Source organism: Syngnathus floridae, chromosome 3 (genome assembly GCF_059516105.1).
Source record: "Syngnathus floridae isolate MCC-2025c chromosome 3, RoL_Sflo_1.0, whole genome shotgun sequence".
NCBI classification, from domain to species: domain Eukaryota; kingdom Metazoa; phylum Chordata; class Actinopteri; order Syngnathiformes; family Syngnathidae; genus Syngnathus; species Syngnathus floridae.
The window spans coordinates 21,992,090-22,012,665 of record NC_142415.1 but is presented as its reverse complement, the minus strand read 5'-3'; the positions used below and the strand labels follow the sequence as shown (position 1 = coordinate 22,012,665).

The following is a 20,576-nucleotide window of genomic DNA, read 5'->3' as shown; positions in this document are numbered from 1 at the left end:
ACAAAAGCAACAATTTCTTTAATTTATTTGCATTTTATTAAACCTACAAACGTGTCAGATAATTTTGCCGGACCCTGTATAATCTACATGGTGACGGCGTTTGGGTTCACATTACAGATTAAAATTGCTCGGTTTAAAAGGCTTGTCCGAGGCTTTGAAATGATGTCACGCGCATCCTGAGTCAAAACTCCTCACAGGTATGTTCAGTTTCAAGTTTTATTTTTTCAGGAACGAAACCTATGACCCCTCCCTGTCTAAAGCTGCACAAACCGCAAAGAGCATCATCTCTGCATTCTTTGTGCCGTGATGTGTGCGCGTGTGTTGGGGGCATGTCTAGGGAGGAGCTGTCTGGCACACGTTTGAAGTGCAAGTTCAGCAAGCACACACTGTCGAGCACCGACGACGCACCAGTATCTTAATCCCCAAGTGATTTGCTGCTTTGTTTCTGACTGAGCTGGGCCCAACACATGCCCAACATGGAGCCGTCATTCGCTGCCATGCTCTTGATAACCCTCGCACTATCTCAGATCTGCGCTGGTGAGCAAACATTTATTATTTTATATACTATTTATATCATGTTTTAAAAAGTGATTTTATCTCATCTTTATCTAATTTATTGTCTTCCACTTTTAGGTTTTGAATGTTTTCTTCTTTAATGGCACACTCGTAAAACTGCTGGGTGAAAAACAACCCAATTTGGGTGAAAAATCGGAACCTCAACTTCCTGGTCGGTCCAGTTTTTAACCCAGCAATTTTTAGGGTGCAAACATTTAAATGAGCATGATCTACGGATCTAATAGTAAACTGACCAAAAACTGCTACAAAGGCAAAACAAAGAAGATTGCATTAAAGCACGTTTGTGCCTTTACTGTGCGGAAAGCTGCAAGTGGATTTTTCTTTTCTTAGTAAAACACTGATAGACCATTTGAAATGCACTTGTAAACCCATTTGTATAGTGTTGCATTTTGTTCAAGATGTCCGTCGTTGAGCAAGGGGAAAAAAAGATGTGGAGTGATAGTTGGTTCTTCATTGGCAAGATCTTGGGTTGTTTGATGACGGCCAGTACACGAGGCATGGCAGCAGTTGAAACAACCACGTCAGAAGGCTTCATAGTGTCCACAAGCAGGAAGAAGGAAGAGAAGAAAAGGGAGGCCAAAAGAGGGAAAAACATGTCCTTATAAGGGACGTACAATTGCTCTGTTATCACCTGAATGTCTTGTTACCTACTGAATACTTTGTATCAATGTGTCATGACGTTAATGAGCTGTGCCTTATGTGTAATGGAAAAGTTACTAAGCTGTGTGGGCCGTGTCTGTGCTCTGATGGAGCAACTATGTTTGTATAAATTAATAAGAGTATTTACACATTGCTGTTGCTCCCTCTTCAATAGGCAAGCACCAATTGAAACAGTTAGAGATTTTTGACAGCCACCAAAGTTGCTTCCTGCAGGAAGAACACAGAAGTGTTGAGGACATTATTAGACGACAAGCCACCACTCCTTTTCGTCTTGCTGCATGTGCAAGCAAAGTGGCTGAATGCTGTCGTGGCTCTCATCTGGTTCTTCCCTTTCCAGAGCAGTTCGGGTGCCCGTCCGGATGGCTACAATACGGCAAACGATGTTACTTCTTCGGAAGAAAGGAAATGGGGTGGTGGAAGGCTTCGGACGATTGTGTGTCCATGGGAGCCCAACTGACAAGCATTTGGGACAAATATGAGCAGGTACCACATCTCGCTCAGTCACTCACTTGCTCAACTCCCTCACCTTTCTCTTTCATTGCACTGTCTTTCTTGCAGATGTGGCTGGAGTCTAAACTATATGGTTTGCATGCCTGGATTGGCCTGCAACGTGAGTACTCTCGCAGACCGTGGCGGTGGACAGACGGAAGTTATTTCGCCTACTCGTGAGTGTCAATTGATTAAAAAAGTGCGACAGCTTATGAGCCTCAGGCGGAGAATCGCTCAAAGGGTTCCTCTTGCGTACTTGTTCCTTTAAATGATGATGATCAAACTTAAAAAATTCCTCATTTTTCACGAACAAGATCTCTGAAACACATCACTGTAATAGTAGATGCTAAAAAATGTGTCTCTTGCAGGAACTGGAGTCGCAATGAGCCAAACAACAGAAATAATAATGAAAACTGCGTTGAAATGTTTTACAATGGCAAATGGAATGACTTACCATGTATGGTTCCTCAGGGCTACATCTGCAAGATGCCCTTACGTGAGTACATACCCTGTTTTGTAACTACAGCGTAAGTGTTTCACTATACTAAAAAAAATGAGGACTTGGTGATATTTACTTGAGAAAAAAAGTCACATTTTGCCTAGAACTTCATGCTGGAAAAAGTCCAAGTGGCGTGGGTGACAGCCAGCCAGGAAAAAAAAAACAAAAGGGGCCGACTTACCGCTTACAGAAGATGCCCCCACCTCCTGGCCAAATGGAAAAGGGCGTCAGGCTCTCCTCCGCAGCACCTTCTCACAACCGCCACTGGCACCGCGCATCAAAGCCAGTTTTGTCAAATTGGTTCAATATTAACATTGATCAATCCTCCCTTTTGAACGTTTCAAGATTTCACAATTGGCAATGTCTATCAAGAAACAATAACTTCTGTGTAGTTCCTTCTTTTTGCCTGAATATGTTCACTATTTGATGAGTTTATTTAGTTGAAGGCATCTCTCAAAACGTGGCCAATTTTGAACCCTTCGCAAGACCCAACAGCAGCATTTGAATATCTTCTAATGTGCGCTCTCCTTTCAAATAGGTCTTCTCTGTTTCACCACCACTACAGCCAAGCCTGTCACCTGTCCTACTCCTGCTCCCTGCCCCACCACCACTACAGCCAAGCCTGTCACCTGTCCTACTCCTGCTCCCTGCCCCACCAGCACTACAGCCAAGCCTGTCACCTGTCCTACTCCTGCTCCCTGCCCCACCAGCACTACAGCCAAGCCTGTCACCTGTCCTACTCCTGCTCCCTACCCCACCGCCACTACAGGCAAGCCTGTCACCTGTCCTACTCCTGCTCCCTGCCCCACTACTGCCAAGCCTCCCACCTGTCCTATTCCTACTCCCTGCCCCACTCCGGCCAAGCCTGCTACCTGTCCTACTCCTGCTCCCTACCCCACTACCGCCAACCCTGCCACCTGCCCTACTGCTGCTCCCTGCCCCACTATCGCCAAGCCTGCCACCTCTCCTGCCGGCCCTCCTCCGACCGATAGGGAGCTCGAGATGTGCGCAAGCTCCACCAATGAGACGGCATGTTTCTCCCACAACGTGACATGCTCGTGCCTGCTCGCCATGGTTGCCAATCCGGTGAGTTAAATGTTTGTACTGTAGATGGCAAAAATGTTCATTCTCATGTAGTTGTCTCTCAATTGTATGAACATTCATTTCTGTTTGGGTGTGCGCAGAAAGGCGGATTCCATGCTGTGCTTGACGGTCTCAGCGTGGCCCGCAGTATTGTCATCAAAGGACGATCCAATCCCCAAGCAAATAGGTAATAACACACTGGCATACAGGCACTCAAAAGAAGGCAGCTTGCACGATGACAGCATTTGTGCGGCACGCAGGCTGGTGATCAACCTGGACGCGCGCAACACCAACGACAAGAACGGTACCACGGTGCTGCAATTGAATTTGGACTTGGAGAGCCAAACTTTCACACTCAACGCCAGAGTGGGCCGCATGTGGGGCACCAAGCAGACCAGGGACCTGCCCCAAGGACGCCCCTTCGGAGCCGGTCTCCCCTTCAAGGTGATTGAAGATGCTTAAAATATTCGGTTTTGGTGCCGATTGAGCGCAATAGAAAGAGTCGTAGTGCTTACTGAGCCTGCCGCCATCTTGTCACTCTTCAGATTGTCATCAAGTGCGGCGAGATGGGCACTTTCCACCTGGACTTCAACGACGAGCTCCAGCTGGACTTCGCAGGTGCTCAACTTGATATCAGGAGCATCAACTGGCTGGAGGTGTGGCAAGTGATGCTGAGCAGCGTCCAATTGATGTGATGACGCAGCCGTGTGACGCCGCTTCCTGTCAGGGAGTCAGCACGCGTACGGCAATCAGCTCCATTCTAATGTATTTGTTTCTTTTAGAGCTCGGTTGCCACCAGTTGTTTTCTTTTTAGACTAGTTGTGTAAAATAATCTCACGGTACGATATTTCACTGCATTGTGCGGAAAATTGAGCGCCAGTCGAGAAGACACTTTAATTGAAAATAATGTTCTTTTCTGAAGCGTATAGAAATGTCACTTTTTTAAACTAATGCACACGTGTTTGAACCAAAATAAAGGCCTTGAGTCTTTCTAATGATTTCTTTCAGTCAAATCTGTAGCATCTCCAAATTGAACTGCCATGAGACTCTTAACTCTTAACAAATAATCTGACACAATTTCTTTAGAAAATGTTGATTAGATTTTAAATGCTGCCAATGCATATGGAATAGAATCTACTACTGTATTAGCACTTGTTGATGGGCTAAACGTGCGCACACGCACACAGGGAACAAAATGTGTTTTACCACTGTTGCGTTTTGCTTAAGGTGTCCATCATTGAGCAAAGGAAACTAAGATGTGGAGTAATAGTTGGTTCTGTATGTGCAAGATCTTGGGTTGTTTTACGGCAGCAGTACAAAATGCACTTCCGGTCAAAAGGCTTTATACTATACGTCGTAGAGCAATGCTGACGTGAGTCTTGCTGAATTAAATCAATGTTTCATATCAATTGGGTGTGTTGTTGCCATGGCAGCAAAATGTCGTGTCAGACACAAAGTTTGAACAAGGTCGAAAGCGCTAAACAGCTGTGTTGCTAAGTGATGCACTTTTATCGTCCCGAGCTGTTGTGCTATTCAGCCATGATTCACAACCTTCCCAAGTATGATCCTGCTTAATTTGTCATGATGATCCATCGGTGCCACCTTGGACCTGATATGGAGTTACAGCTCAAACGTATCAAGAGACACAAAGCATCTATCTATGTTGACCAGCGAGTGTATTGTCCACAGAGAAAAGAACGGGCCATCTATGTCTTTGGAAAGACATTGAGTTGATATGATAGATGATATATAGTTTAGCTTCATCGTCTTGTATCAGATGTCCTTCAAAATCAAGAGGGATCTTATCCCTGACAAGAATAACAGTGTTGAACAATATGAAAGGGGGGGGGGGCATCACACTCCCCCAATGATGGTTATTTTATGTCCCTTCAATATTATGGATCCCCGCTGTTTGCCAGAAGGCGTCTTCGCCCCTAAAAATAACATCTTTGTTTCAAGGTGCACAGCCCATTAGCGACAAGAAGAAAAGTCAATTAAAACGCTGATTAAAAATTCTCTCCGGGATGTCAAGCGCAGGCGACATTTTGTTTTGTAACTTGGTCTAACTAAATAAATCATTTTTTGGAGCTTCTGTAACTCTTTGTGTCTAAAAAGATGTTTGCCTTGTGTGAGAAAAGTTACGTTATTTACTTTTACTATTAACAGTGGTTAACTTCTGTTTATGGCCCATTTGTTCGAAGTAGACCGACCGAAAAAGTTTCAAGAGCCTTAGCCATAAAAAACGCAAGTCAGCCATTTTGTTGAAAGGGAGACATTTTAGCAGTATTTTAAGGAAAAACATATCATTCTTGATGAAATCTTAAACAATACACAATAACGCTTTCAAATGAGTATTTATCCTTGTATTATTGCCACCTAGTAAAATAAAAATATCTGTGCATGCAAAACATTCAGCATGTATGCAAACACAATGACGTAATTCACATTCAAAGTTGATTTCTAAATTAGCAGCAAAACATGCTTCTGACAATAATCATAGGCACCGTTATGAGCAGGAGGTTATGAGGACTTGTAGCTTGCTTCAGCTTAGCTTCACACTGGCTAATAGCTAGCATTGCTATGTAAACTCACAAAGGGCATGCGGTTGTTTGGATATTGATTGATTGATGTTGATCAATATCCAAAGCCAGTTTTATTTACCCCGATAAAATTTTGTTAGGGATAATTAAACCCATAACAATGTCTGAAATACTCGGCAGACGGACGACGTTAAATTGTGAAAGATTTCAGCTATCATCATTGCAAAACAACATCTGGTGACCAACCATAAAAGGCAAAAATAACACAGCGCCCCCTGGAATTATTTCATGATTCAGCACTTATAGTTTGAAACAAAACAGGTCGCTGGCTCTTTTAGTGTGTGGAGGTCATTTTGTCCAGTTCCATATCTTAGCTTGTTTTATCTAAATAAAGAGCAAGTCGTTCAAAGCGTGTCTTGCTAACCGTTTCTGAAACATCTGCCGAGTATTAAGTATAAAGACTGAAAAAAAAATGCTACTAGCTGCCCTTAATCGCAAGATTCTCAGTCTACCTCACTTTTACGCTAAGGCTTAACAGAACAACCAATATATGACTATCACGTTTGCTCCACCGTTTAGCTTTCCATCAATCACGAGGTGTTTCTCCCCTATTAATATGCACTCAGTGCATGCTGATCTAAGCAAAGGAGCGAGTCGGCGTCTGAGCTTCTAGCTGACAGAACACGGGTCGTCCTTGCAGGGTTTCATGTCTCCCTGCAGCAGCAGGGTCATGACAGCTTTTGTCAGGTAGCTGGAGGTGCCCCTCCGGCCCACAGGCGGCGTATTGTAGAAGGCCTGTATGTCGTCCTACAAAGACGTCGGGGAGGAACATGCTGAGGTTTTGAAAAATCCGAGGGAGCGGAAGGCTTCCTACCTGCTTCTTGACGTCTTCCGAGCGACTGCGATCCTGTTGGAAGTCGGCAAAGGCTTCCTTCACCAGACTGTCCAAGTCAACTTTGTCAGCAAAGTCCACTTCTGGGTTTCTCTCCAGCACAATGGACACCACCATCAGCAGCTGCTCACACAAATACACCATAATAATTCATTGGGAAATGAGGTTAAATTGTCCATACATTATTTTAATCGATTTTTAGCCACAGTATCTTTTTCAATTTTTCGAAGAAAATTAAACAAAAGCTAATCATACAAAATTAATTATACTCTGTATTGCAGTGATTTACTTATAAATTTACATATTAAAACAGTTTTCATTTATCTCACAGCAGAAAATATTTGCCATTTGAAAAAAAATAATTAAATAAAAAAGGGAATTAATATTGCATCAAAAACATTATTAAGTCAAGCCATGAAGTTGTTTACCTCCACGATGATCTGTCTGAATTCAGGCAGGTCGATGCCCTTCAGCGTGTCCTCCACCAGCAGAGAAAAATTCATCTCATACATGGTCATGTCAGACAGCGTCGGTTGCTACAAAAATATATGAAAATATAACAACTGATCAACCTTTGGTCCAAGTACTCCACCGCAAAGATGCCTTACAGCACCACAATCAAGTCTATCCAGCAGGTACCTGGGGGAGGTGGGTCCCTCCCACCAGAATCCCATTGGGAGTCCTCTCCAGAATCTGCCAAACCCGGTCGTAAAATCCCAGAGGGGTTCTGTTCAGCGAGCCGTCGATCTGCCGGCGGTGGAGCCAAGATCTGTGGGAGGCGAGACCAAGCCGAGTTGAGGAAATTGTCTACCCGGGTTGACGAGCATTCGATAAAATCACTAAGAAAAAAAACACGAAAGCGTTTCGGCAGATAGGGGAAGATGAATGTGTTAAAAATCGATAACGAATAATTACAATTGGAGAGGATTACGCAATGAGGTTTCAGATAAGGAACAGCACGGATGACGGCTACGTTTGAGTACCTGCCCGTGTGCTGAGGTTGCAGCACATCCAATAGGAGCTGCTTGATATCGCTTGGAGAAAGCTGGTAGATGTCCTGGGAGGGCATGTCTCCCGCCCGGATTTTCAGCTCCTGTTTCATTGCTTGGACAATCCACCTGTGGACATCACGCATGAGGAAGAACATTGTGGAGTAGCAGTGAACGAGGAGGAAAGAAAGTCCTGCCATTTCGTACTAGTTTTTCTGCACTTCCATGACTGCCATCTAGTGGTGAACGCTGTTATTACAACAAAAACTGCTCAAGTGCAGAAAAAGGTTTTTCAACTTCAACCTGGAGAAGAGATCATAGAACCAACCCAACTCGGATCTTGAGCATGCCGCGGAAGAGCTCGGGGCTGTTGGAGATGATCCACCCGATGTGGATGACCAACTCCTGCTGCAGGACAGCCTCACGCTCGCCCCCTGGTGGACAACACTTGCTGTAGATGATACCCTGGATGACGCTGGGAGACAGCGGGTTGGAAATCACTTCCTCCTCATGGCCAAACACGCCGAGGGTCACCTGGGGAAAAAACCCGCCTGGAATTAGAAAGGTCTCCAGATATCCGGGGATGGTGGGGTTGGTCATGCCACGTACATGCAGCCATCTCCATTCTCCATACATTATTGATTTGTTACGACTCGCTGAATAATCAACCTTCAACTTGACCGACAGCAACTCACAACTGTTCTTTTAGTGCAATCATCAGTCTTGAAGAACTTTTGCGACGAGTTGTCAATAGAGGACTTACTATCAAAACTTTAGAGAGTTTTTGAATCAACAGAATATAACGAAAACCTGTTCCTGATCAAAACTAAGAGAAGCCCTCCCCAAATTTGCAAGTAGGCTGTGTCAAGGCAATCTATATGCAGATGCACACCTTGAGCTACTTGAGCATAATGAAAGGCTAAAAGTGCTCGCGCAGCTACGGAAAAAAAGAAAGTAAAACGAAAAATGAGGCTAGATAAGCGAGGCACTCCAAAAGAGGAGGCTAATCTGTAAGGAACACTTGGGACGGAACGATGGAAGCACTCTCGAAGGGGTCATGAGAGGATCAGCGGGCACGTACGCGGCCATGAGACGTGATGAATAGCGAGTGCACATGCGGTGACCAATACTTCCCGCAGGAGGAAACGGCACGAGGAGCTCCAACGTGATTTCAGTTTTTTGGTCTTTTTTCTCTCAGTGAACATTAAAATGAACAATAGGATAATCATCGAGCCAATCGGTCATTGTTGTGGTATTATGGCCGCGCCGGGGAAAACAATGTGCGAGAATAAGATTGGATGAAAATTTTAAAAAATTAAAATTGAAGAAATAAAAAAATTTAATTAATTAAAAAACTGAATACAATATAGTACAAATATATATATATTAAAAAAAAGAAAAATATATATATATATATATAAACCAAAATTAAAACAAAACAAATCAAATGAAACAACAATAACGTAAAAATAATAAAAAAATAAATGTAGAAAACTGGAAGACAGAATACAGCCCTAAATATATCACATGTCTGAAGATGTTTTTTTAGGGGGATTAAATTTGACTTTTAGTCATAAAAATCCAAAAATCCTTCCCCCCACCAGGAACTCCCTGGTGCCCACGTGTTGAACTTACCTGCTTGCCATGCACTAAAACACTAGTAATACTGGGAGCAAGGCTGTCCACCAGCTTAGTTAACAGACTGGCGGCAAGACGGACAACGGACCTAGTGGGCGAAAAGACATTGGACGTCAGACAAACAACGCAGCTCCCGATCTTGCATTAGAGGATCTTACAAGCCAGGTGCGAACAATTTGCCATGGAAAATATACATCTACGTGGAAGTTAGCTAACATGACACTCCAAAACAGCAGGGGCGGTATATTGACAAACCCCTGTGCTTAAACTAAAATACAACTTGAATAAAAATGACTATCAGTGGGACCTTTTTAACGTTCGCCCCTGTGGCAACAAATTTCAAAATTGAGTCCAGTCTCCTTATTTACCTCCTAAAAAAAAATCAACTAAGAGACAAATGGAGAAAATATCCTTTTCAGCCCGGCTGAAAACGTAAGGAATGACTAACAGTCAACCGGAATTTTCTAATTATTCATGTAAAGCAGATTTTTTTTTTTTTTTAATAATCCGTATTTTAATGTTCACTCATTATATTTGTTAAATTGGTCTTCAGAGTTCCTCCTCTTGCCTGCCTCCGAGGGTGAAAAGCAGCGCACGTTGCCACTGGCAACCGTGGAGCAGAAGCCGTCGTCACAGAAAGAAATTAAATCATTTCAATAATAAGCTAGGATGAATGCCGAGTGTGTGTTTGTGTGTCGGTATTCAGCACGGGAACACGAAAAGCGCTCAGATGAATAAGAAGCAACAGAGCCGTGGCGTTTTATGAGGCATGATGTGGTGTCAATCCGCCGACACTTTGTTGGCCAACCTATTTCAAGCTTCACTTGCTGGCCAATGTTAGGGAAATGAGAAAGTAAATTGAACCCGGAGCGCTGATACCATTTCCAAGCAGGGCTAGGGAGGGAGGGATGGGTGGAAAAAAAACAGCCTGGGGCCTTTTCTCCTGCCCTTTTCTCTTTGGCATAATCACATCTCGCTGCTGTGTGTGCAAATATGCAGCCCTCAGCCAATTAATACAAAACAGTAGCTGGTGGAAAGTTGTCGTTGTCAGTCGGACGACAACACACAGATACGCACGCACAATGGTACACCAGCGAGCCTGGACACGCATTTGCACACATCTATTGGGTTTTGGTCTACAGTGAGTAAGGTCAGTATGGTTTGGAATTGAAGATGATGTACAGTGGAACCTCTAAGGAAGAACGTAGGTGAAATTCACAATATGCCAGAATTTGTAAACTCGGATCAAATCCCAAATTCAGGAGGGACGGTGGACCAGTTCTAGATTCTCAGCAGGGTCCTTGAGGAGAGGTGACCATGTCACTCTGTGAGTTCTGTGGGGGTATAAGATACTAGAACCTCTGATACAGGCCATTCATTCCTCGTATGACCAAAGTCAGAGATTGGGTAGAACGGCTCACTGATTCTGTTCATAACATTGATAGAAATCATTTGGAAAAAGCAAACAAAGAGGAAGACTTTAGAGGTTCCCCGGTACTTGTTCCAAAAGTCTTCTCCTTCTAAAGTCCAAATCCCCGTCGTTTAGCGTCAAAAGGTGCCACGGCTTTGTGATGGGTAATGAGGTGAAACCAAGCTAGCTAGCTAGCTAGCTAGCAAGTGCGTTCAGCCAAACTCACAGAGGCATGACTCTACTTTCGCAACATGGCCAATTCATGGACACGGGCAGTTTTGAACCTAGCTTGTTAGCCCGGCGGTAAGCAAGCCGCTAACGGCTAACATGCAGACTCCGCATTTTCTGGCGGAACCCGTTACCTGCTTGCCCTTCACGAGTATGGAGGTAACGTGAGGCGCGATAGAGCTGGCCAACTTCTTGGTGATGGCGGCGGCATCGCGCACCGCCTGCCTGCGCGCCGTTAAACAAAACAACCCGTTAAATGTGCGTTTGTGCGTATGCCGGTGTGTGAAAGTGTGTTTGTGCGCTCGCGTGCACGCGTGTCAACATCAGACCAAAGTTTCCGGGTGCCGGCTTGTCGGTAGATCCTCTCCAGCTCTTCCATCAGGTTCTCTGCAAGTTAAACGCAAACCAATGAAGAGAGGGTTAGGGTTAGGGTTAGGGTTAGGGTTAAATGCCTCCGCAAATAAATTCCATTTCTCTGAAGCTAGCTTACCGTCCTTGGTGAGAAAGTGCGATCCTTCCCTCCTCAGCAGGATTCCGGCGAGTTGAGCCTGGCTGGCCAAACAATCGCAATCCTGGACGATGGCAAAATACAGTTCATCCATATTGTGTGTACAAGAATACAAAAGCACATTTTTACCAACTCATGAAAAGCTGCTGTGAAATTGAAATGAGGCGTCTCGCATGACGATAATGGATAATCGCGCGTATCGCCTCATTTCCATGGGAATTAAATGAGGAATATGCATGAAATGGGGGGAGATAAACAAGGCATTCTCATGCACGACGGCGAGCGAGTCGCTCTCAACTTTTTGCTCCCTTCCACTTTCAAGGACACTTCATTAGGTACAATTACATGCTATCCAATAAAAATACAAACCACGGGGGGATTCCGGACTCACATGGAATTTCTGGAGGATCTCGTCGGTGGGCTTGCTCAGCCACTCGTCCACGCTGATCTCGGGCTGCTGCTCCAAGTCGGAAGCGTTGGGCGTGCTCGTCTGTCGCTTGACTTTGGAGTGTTTGGGAAGTTCAAGCTCCTCAAAGCTCTTGAACTCTGGGATCCTTTTTTTTTTAGGGGTTAATCACAAACGTGTAACTAAGGTGTACCTAATAAAGCGGTCAGCTAGCATACGATGCGAGTATTGGTTCTTACTCGGCCTCGTTGACACGCAGGAAGTCCAGTTGCTCCACCACGGCGCCGGAGATCAGCGTCTGGGTGACAGACACATGCATCATCTCAATATCGTGAACTTGATCAACTTCCTTTGCTATCATCAGCTCGTTCGGAGCTTGAGACGACGCGCAAACCTGAAGTCTGTCCACGTGAACTTTGACCCCTCCGACATGGCCCTTCTTGAAGGACGCCAGCATGTCCAGAACCGGGTTGAAGCGACTTCCCCTAAAGAGATGACAATAAACAGGTCTTTGCATTGTTGCACGAAAAAAAGTCAAATTCCTTGAAGTTGACAAATAGATGTTACGTATTTTCTTGCAAAGAATACGGTCAAAGATTGTGGATGATATGTTTACTTGATGTTGTCCTCGTGGATGAGCACCAAGAAAAGAGGTCGTCCTTGCATCTTCCAACACTGCTTGATGAACTGGAGGGCGTTCTGCAACACCACAATAACATTTGGAAGAATATTTTCTCAACAAGACAACAAAGACCTAAAGTATTGTCATGATATTTCCTGGAAAAACATATTTATTCTAAAACCAATACAATTTATTTCTCAAAAATATATGTAGAAATGTGGGAAAAATGTCTTCTATTTTATCTCAACAATATATATATTTTTTTAAATCTATTCTATTTCTATTTATTCTAAAACCAATACAATTTATTTCTCAAATATACATAGAAATTTTGGGAAAATGACGATTCTATTTTTCTCAACAATGAATTTTTTTGTTTTAAATATCAAGGGTCTAAGAAAGAAGATTTGGAATGATGATCCAATAAATGGCATCCATCATATTTCTACTATTAGCTAGCTGTTAATCAGAAAAATGATGTCTGTCATCAGTTTAGTTGACGATTTGATGCGCGCCGTTATTCTTGATGCGATCGTAACCGTTTTACGGCAAGCCTGTCCTTTAAATAAAGGTTTAGGAGCAGTTAGCCCGCTATAAACCTTTCACATTTTACCATTTTGACCTTCTCTGAGAGCCGGGGAGAAGGCCAAGCATGAAAGTTTGTCGGATTACATCAGCGTGCATACCTTAATGTCATCAATCAGCAGCATGACATCCTGAGAAAGGTAAAAGTCGCTCAGATCAAAGACGATGGGGTAGCACACCACCGTCTTGCCCAGGATGCGATAAATCTGCAACGCACAGAATAAGATGGATACTTGCATGGAATCGCATACATATTAGTGTGGACGGCGTATAAAATCCATCATCAATCTTACGATGGCGCCAACCCGTGGGATAACATATTCACACCCACACGCACAACGAACACAACACGCAGGCACACTGACACAAAATGATGATGTTAATGCCCTCTGGCAGGGAGTCGTCCGCCCTCCCTCCCTCCCTCCCTAAATGTAACATTATAATATTGTTTTTTGCACTTAGTCGGTGGGGGGGAGTCGAGATTCATAAGCAGGACGGCGGACGAATCGCCGTTCATTTTCGGAGGCAGACGTGCGATAGATAATCTTGTGTATTATCTGCTCCGAAAAATGTTGCAAGTATTGCCTCTTGCCTCTTTTTTCATAAAAATATGACAACAAAAATAATTGGACTTATTTTTCCTCATTGTCCAAAAGTATATAAAAAAAAATACTTGGAAAAAAAAACATGATTTTTATCCCTGAATAATGATTATAACATATAAATATAATAATCATTCTATTTTCTATCATAAAATATAATCATTATTCTGGTCATATTTCAACATTTTTATACTTCATTTTTCATAATTTACCTAAAAATCATGCCTTATTTTTTTCAAAGCTAGCTTAAAGGGAGAGTTTGTCATTTGAAAGAACTAAAAACACTGTCATGTTCGTTCAAACCGAATGAATTCACCCTACACTAACATTGTGAAATGAATTAATAATGTTGGGGGCCGCATGGGTTCACCCAGCTGCAGCCTCCGAGCGCTCGCCGACGCAGGTGAGTGAATACAGGTGAGCGTGTGAATGTACCTTGGAGGTCCCGATGCAGCCCACGGGTCGATCCGGACGGCCGCTCAGGCCCAGCTTGTCGTTGACAGCCAGGAAGCGGTACGCCTGCAGGAAGACACGTAAAACCCATCGGAATAAACGCAAGTGGCGGTCGGGAGAAGTCATGCGGTCCCCAGCCGAGAAATTCCCGTTACTGCGGAAATTACCTTCGCGCAAGCAGCGCGGCCACCCACCGCTATTGTCATTATCATGAATGCTTATGAGATGTGGCGCTAATGAAAAGGTCCCTGCCACGCCATTAGCCGAGTCCTTAGCGGACCCCCGCGGAGCTTAAAGAGCAGCAGTCGTATGTTGGTACGTGGGATAGTGGATGCAGGCATTGCGCCAATTGGTTTTGCTGGACTTCTGGGCCAGCTCCGGCAGTCGACGGACATTTTCGACGAGCGTAACCTCTCGACGAAGTGCATCGGCAATTACAAGGCTCCTCTGCAAAAAGGGCAACGGAGAAGACCAAGGTGGTGGCCTTCTACTTCGACGTGACTACGAAGCGTTTAAAGACGATGCCGAGATGAGCAACGACCCGTGTTTCCGCTCTGCTGCTAAAAGCCTCTTTTGTATCATGGGCTGTCACGTTGGAAGATGCAAAGAGAATTGAGTTGGACATTGATTCTGACCCCTCCCGCCTCTTCCTCACCACCACCACCTTCAGCTCAGCTCGGAGGTGTGAAATCCTCACCTGCTACGTGAGCGGAATACATCAACCCAGCAGCTTTCTTGCCCTTGAGATCAATTTGGAATGTTACACTTGAAGGACACCGAGTAGAAATAAACAACCAAGAATGTGGTTGCACAAGTGTGCACACCCTCTTGGAAACGCTTCAGAATAAGCCAAACTTGAGTCGCCATAATATCTCTCTTTAAGATGCACATGTTAACATTGAATTGGCCCCTGCAGTTCACCAAGTCAGCCAATAGGTGGTGCTGTGCTCCTCTGGTGCAATTCCTGTGCAAAACGCACGGGCTAAAAGGTTGTTCCAATTCAAATAAAACACACAAGTAAGTAAAGAGCAGGGCAGTGCATTAGGAAAAAAAAAAAAAAAGAGGCAGCTGCTCATTGAGGATGAAGCAGAATTGCAAATGCATGTGAACACACACACACACACGCCCACACAAGGAGGTGAGGACAACCCGACTCGGCTCCCATGTGGAGAATGCCAATGAGGCAGCTGGTCTACATTGATTTTAATTCACGTGAGTGCATGACATCACAAGAGTTGAGTCCTAAGTAGAAATATATATACTATACACTGGCACCCACTCGTGATCACAAACTTACAATTGCTTAGGTAAGGTCAGTGCTGGCACTTGGCTAGGTATACATAGAGGAGAAAAACCTGGAGGTAGGTCGGTAGCTTGGTAAGCTAAGGTAGGTTAGGAGTGTAGCGGAAAAGCCATACACAATGTCTAAAACCCTCATTAAGTCTGACTGTGGATGTTCTCATGTACGTTCCCCCACATGTTCTCCTGTGTGTTCCTCTGCGTTTCACGGTATGCTCCACTGAAGCTTTCATCCGTTCAGAAGGATTACGCAAGAGGCAGGCTGAAGCTCAGGAAAAGTCCATTAAGCGGCAGGCAGAAAATCGAAAAGTGTCTTTACAGTTATCCACTCTACAAAGTGCTCTTTTAATTTGTAGTCTGCACTAAATCCCGCCGCTCGCTCCGTGATTCCCGCTCCCCCCCCCACCCTCGGGCGGGTAAACAACGCACAAGCGGAGTAAAACTTCACACCAAAAGGTGTTGAAGGATGCAGAGGAAATGTGACAAAGTGGCAAAGACGCCCAGTTTGCCTGTGATGCTTTACTTCATCATCATCATCATCGTCATCATTGGATCGTTAACTTTCTGCCGAATCATCTCTGAACGCTTTGGCTCCTAATAAGGAGAGATTATTGATCATACGCCGCAGAAGATGTATGGATCCAAATGCAGTCTTCTTCCTACCGACTATATACCGAATGAACTATATCGGGGTTTCATGACATCAAATATTTGAATCATTGTGAAGCGATCGTTAGATTTGATCCGACTGAACGAGCGGTTGATCAGTAGTAGGCAAAATGGCGTTGGCAGCTTGGCAATGTCTGCACTTGACTGTTGCCAGGCTCACATTTGCTCCAATTCTACACATGATATTTTTTCCAGGTAGAGCATCAAAGTATGACATCGAAATGACGACGACCGGTCGGGGGCCATTATGCTGATCAATAGTGGTTAAGTATGGCAGCGCGGAGGGGGATCAATGGCGTGGAGCTGACGGCGTTTCTTTGATGAATGTGACAATCAAGATGGGGAAAGGCTGCTGACATGCAATTTGACTGATTGCGGCATTGATTAGCGCCGCAGCGGTGTCGATGCTATTTTTTTTTAGAACTCCTCCAATTACCGTAAACACAAAGCAAAGGGGAAGTAGCTTAGTGACGCTAACTTGCTAGTAGCACTTGACAACAGAAGGCAATCACTCGCATAATGTTTACCACTCAAGTCCCAAAGACATGTTTGCCTTGACTTGCTGAGATGAGAATGAAAAAAACATCATTCCACACAAGACGTTTGATCAAGATCTGACCTCGCCGAGTGGAGGTCGTTACGTTTTTATGGGTTGGAGTCACGACAAAAAAAAAGCCTTGCAAAAATTCTTAGTGCTTAGTCTGACAAGTTTGATGCGAAGATTCTGTGAAATTGAATGTTTTGCTCATAATCGCTCAAATCTGCTGCGTTCAGGAATAAGTGTGTGGGTGTGTGTGTGTGCGCGTACATTACCTTGACCAGTTCCTGCTGAGGCCAGATTTGGATGGGCTCCACCTGCTGTGGTGTCTGCGTCTGAATACCGTATGTGTTCAGGAACACCTGCAGTCTACACACAAATGCAAAAAAAAAAAAAAAAATGGCTGTATCAAATAATCTTTGCACAACATGCTCACTTAAGACGTTAAATGTACCTCTGGCTCTCAGCTATCAGTGACACGTGGACCACAACATCATTCTCTATGGGGCCCTGTAAGGGACCAAAAAGTTCATTAAGTTCATACAAAGCTAGAGTGCTTCATCGGTCAGGTAGAGTAAATATTTCACTTTCCAACTATTCAAGCTTTCTGACCCTGCGTGAAAAAGTACCAGCCCGCTAAACCTAATAATGGGTTCGGCCAGGCTCAAAAAATCTCATCTAAATCTTGCTTTGAACTTTGAACCCTTGTTTTGAAGCTATTTCGAAAGCCTAACCTTGGCTTTAAAGCCTAGCTTGAAATGCCAACTTCATAGCGTACAGCTCATATAAATGTCCTAGCAGACATCTCACTGCTAGCGTTTCAATTATTTTCACCTCAAATCTACTTTTTGTTACGATTCCTGTCGAGCGGTGTTAGTCGAAAGCCAGTCACACAACCCAACCTATCGGCATAAATCTTCAATCATTGAAAGATTTGGAACAGAAAAGTTTGCATTGAGCGCGTCTCTGTTTCAAGGTCACGATGCCTCCCAGGGTGCGAGCGTGGAATCACAAAGGAATAAAAAAAGACTTTCGCACAAAAGTAAGACAAGGCAGCCTCATTCCTCCCCACCCCCTCTCGCCATCTCCGTGTGAAATGAAATATAATCCTCCTGCCTTTCATGCCCCCGCCGGCGGCGAGCCGGTGCCGAGAGATTCGTATTTTTGATGAGGGCATTTGAACGTGTCGCAGGTTTAACGTCAAAGAAATGATAAGTCATGGGTGGCGGGACGGCAGGTGGAGGAGCGGCGCGGCGCGGCGGGCGGGCGGGGATGTGTTCAAGGGGTCGCAGGATGAGATTGTGTAGTTGTAGAGTCGGTAAAAGACGGACGGAGGAGGAATATTATCCCGCCCTTGAGAAGCTTTAATGGTGAGAACGCACACTATGTATTCATAGAAAAGATCCATGTTTTCGAAGATGTATTCATAGAATATCCTGCGGTGAGACAAAATGATGAGGCCTGATCGGTCTTTAAAAAAAAATTCTGAATCATCACAATGATTGTCGCACCTTGGAAGCCCGGCTCAATACTGCAATTGTAAAACCAAATGAAATTGATTTTTTTTTCTCCCCAATTATTTTCAATGGAAAACTGATTTAAGTTGAAGCACTACGATTTTCCCGCACTGTACATGTGTGACAGCTGGATTAACCGAGGCTCCAAGCATCTCCTGTCCATCCCATAATCGTCGACCGTGATGCACCTCCACGCCGGAGGGCAGTGATGCAAGTGCAGCAGGTTGAAATGTTTTCTACCTGCCGAGGCGTTTTCGAGCCCCCGCATCACTGCGGTGGAAGGGCGGTAACCATGACGACGTAGTCTCAGGTGCGTGATGGAAAAGAAGCGAGATGGGCCAAAATCAATCAGATTTGGAAAATCCACAATTTGGAAGGAAACAAATGCAGCAGGTGAATGCCAAATGTGGAGATGCGTCTGGTGTTATTGAAAACGTGTGACTGCAATACGGAAATAAGCGGGATACGCTACATAATGCATATTTTGTTCCTGTTTTGAATGGTGCTAACAAATGCTAACGCAAAGCAACTTTTTGCTCCGATCTGGCAATGATTTGATAGCAGGGATTCTGATATTTAGCAGAATTCAATTAGAAGAATTCATGAATTGACTATGACTTTTTTTGTGGTTGTGTAGCACAATAAAGTATCAACAAGCTATTTCTTATTTTTGTCATTAAACTTCACAATGTCAGCTTTCGAGATGCCACGTCGACTGTAGATCTGCAGTTTTTCCCCTTTTTTTTCGTTTAAATATCTTCCGACATCTGTGATCAATTTTGAAGAAATAAAAAACGGCCAAGAAATCGCAAGTACAATACAGAATAAGGCTATAACATAAAAAGTGGAAAAGGCAGAGTGTTTCTTTCCTGAGGGAGAAATAAAAAGCAGGTATCAATTTGAGCTATGGGATATATTACAAGGAAGTCCACAATCGGAGAAAATCGGGCATCTCGAAATTAAATTGGCCGTCAGATTGAATCGGTAATCATCAGTGGCGAGGAAGAGCTTTCCCTAGTTTTGCAGCGCTATTATTTTCAACGGCTTGTACGCCATTTATGTGATGCAATGTGTCAACGCTGTCAACGTGTTATTTACAACACGCTGCGGCGGCGGCGAGCGTACAAATGAAGACGACGACTCCGTCACGTGTGATCGCTTCATTTCCTCACAGCGGCCTTTTTATGCGCCACTCCATGAAACGCATTGATGCCCCTCAAGCGAAATGGACTGGAACACAGCACACTGGGGTACGCACGCGCACACGCACACGCACACGCACACGCAGGTCATCTTTCGTGCTGATGCATCCGCCGTGTTATATAACGAGACATAGTGACACCAACTGGGTCATATTGTTGCGGCCTTAAAAAACATGCTAGCGAGTGAGTCAATTGTTGAGGTTCACATCTGGGACCCCTTACATCAAACTCACTCGAAATCCGTGTTTGCCATTCGTAAAAAAAAAAAAAAAAAAAAAAGCATAATAGTACGTACACATATGTAATGAGAATTCATCACCCTTGTTCTGCCCAACATTTACACGCCTTCAATGGCGTCCAATCAGGTGCCGTCAGCATCTTGCTTGACCCGATTTTCCTCTCTCACAAGAGGCACTAAGCGGCCCGGGACGGATCCATTTATCTCACTCAGATAATTCATCGAGCGGCCGTTCTCTATGTGTGAGTGTGTGCGTGTGTGTGTGTGGGCGAGAGCGTTGCTGCTTGCTCATGTGGAGGAATCTAACGCCATCCATTTAATACTGCATGAGCACTCGCCCGGTTGGCCCACTGGAACAACGCGCCGACCCTCCAATCCCTTCTAATCTTACCTATGTGGTACATTACGGACATATCTGCTGTGTCGGCATATTTGAAATGGCTACATAAAAAATTCCAAAAAGCATACCGTTGGAAAAAACTGTCCGTGTCCTCTGTTATATAAAATTGTAAAATATTCAATTTTTTTTTCCATTTCTTTTATTTTATTATAAAATATATTTTTTTTAAAATGTGATGGTGTTTTCCATGTTTTTTTTTCTTATTATAAACTACATTTTTATTATAAAATATTATTTAAAAAATGTGATATTTCTTTTCTATTTTTTTTTAAATATTTTATTATAAAATACTTTTTTGTGATATTTTTTTTCTTGCGAGCAATGACAATGAGATCATTGAGGCTGACCTGGTTGGAGTAGCGCATGCTGACGTTGCGTTGGTCTTGGCGAGGAACATGGCGATGGATGGGGTCGATGTCCTTGGGGCTGATCAGTTCATCAACTGGGATCCACATGTGGTCATGGACACGCAGCAATTTCACAGACAAAAAAAAAAAAAGAAATTACAAACCTTGGACAATATCTGCGGAGC

General features: G+C 44.1%; 2 protein-coding genes across 4 annotated transcripts in view; one reads left to right on the top strand and one right to left on the bottom strand.

The window, feature by feature from the left end:
- Nucleotides 1-356: 356 nt before the first annotated feature.
- LOC148401146 (uncharacterized) lies at nucleotides 357-5,404 on the top strand. The gene is made up of 8 exons (XM_088372252.1): nucleotides 357-537; nucleotides 1,574-1,719; nucleotides 1,795-1,901; nucleotides 2,094-2,221; nucleotides 2,763-3,310; nucleotides 3,409-3,494; nucleotides 3,568-3,751; nucleotides 3,853-5,404. The coding sequence occupies exons 1-8, from the start codon at nucleotides 468-470 to the stop codon at nucleotides 4,000-4,002; spliced, it is 1,419 nt and encodes a 472-aa protein (XP_088228378.1). The 5' UTR covers nucleotides 357-467; the 3' UTR covers nucleotides 4,003-5,404.
- A 159-nt stretch (nucleotides 5,405-5,563) lies between these two features.
- The window catches only part of phkb (phosphorylase kinase, beta), a 28,001-nt gene continuing 12,988 nt past the window's right edge, over nucleotides 5,564-20,576 (bottom strand). For 2 of the 3 annotated variants that reach the window (XM_088372250.1, XM_088372248.1), the window contains 18 exons: nucleotides 20,392-20,486; nucleotides 17,142-17,197; nucleotides 16,963-17,056; nucleotides 14,164-14,247; nucleotides 13,228-13,332; nucleotides 12,536-12,618; nucleotides 12,314-12,404; nucleotides 12,159-12,217; nucleotides 11,905-12,067; nucleotides 11,496-11,577; nucleotides 11,335-11,392; nucleotides 9,364-9,454; nucleotides 8,057-8,262; nucleotides 7,723-7,857; nucleotides 7,379-7,508; nucleotides 7,168-7,275; nucleotides 6,722-6,862; nucleotides 5,564-6,654 (listed from right to left, as the gene is read on the bottom strand). In XM_088372250.1, coding sequence (XP_088228376.1) covers nucleotides 6,517-6,654; nucleotides 6,722-6,862; nucleotides 7,168-7,275; nucleotides 7,379-7,508; nucleotides 7,723-7,857; nucleotides 8,057-8,262; nucleotides 9,364-9,454; nucleotides 11,335-11,392; nucleotides 11,496-11,577; nucleotides 11,905-12,067; nucleotides 12,159-12,217; nucleotides 12,314-12,404; nucleotides 12,536-12,618; nucleotides 13,228-13,332; nucleotides 14,164-14,247; nucleotides 16,963-17,056; nucleotides 17,142-17,197; nucleotides 20,392-20,486 — 1,919 coding nt within the window. In that variant the 3' untranslated portion in view covers nucleotides 5,564-6,516. Of the gene's footprint in view, nucleotides 6,655-6,721; nucleotides 6,863-7,167; nucleotides 7,276-7,378; nucleotides 7,509-7,722; nucleotides 7,858-8,056; nucleotides 8,263-9,363; nucleotides 9,455-11,139; nucleotides 11,231-11,334; nucleotides 11,393-11,495; nucleotides 11,578-11,904; nucleotides 12,068-12,158; nucleotides 12,218-12,313; nucleotides 12,405-12,535; nucleotides 12,619-13,227; nucleotides 13,333-14,163; nucleotides 14,248-16,962; nucleotides 17,057-17,141; nucleotides 17,198-20,391; nucleotides 20,487-20,576 lie in introns of all 3 variants that reach the window. The other variant, XM_088372249.1, reaches the window with a different exon arrangement.

Bases quoted from the DNA above. Each gene is read 5' to 3' on its own strand.
- LOC148401146 (XM_088372252.1), top strand. From the start codon at position 468: ATGCCCAACATGGAGCCGTCATTCGCTGCCATGCTCTTGATAACCCTC. The intron at 2,222-2,762 runs GTGAGTACATAC...CCTTTCAAATAG, and splicing joins CATCTGCAAGATGCCCTTAC to GTCTTCTCTGTTTCACCACC. The intron at 3,495-3,567 runs GTAATAACACAC...TGCGGCACGCAG, and splicing joins TCCAATCCCCAAGCAAATAG to GCTGGTGATCAACCTGGACG.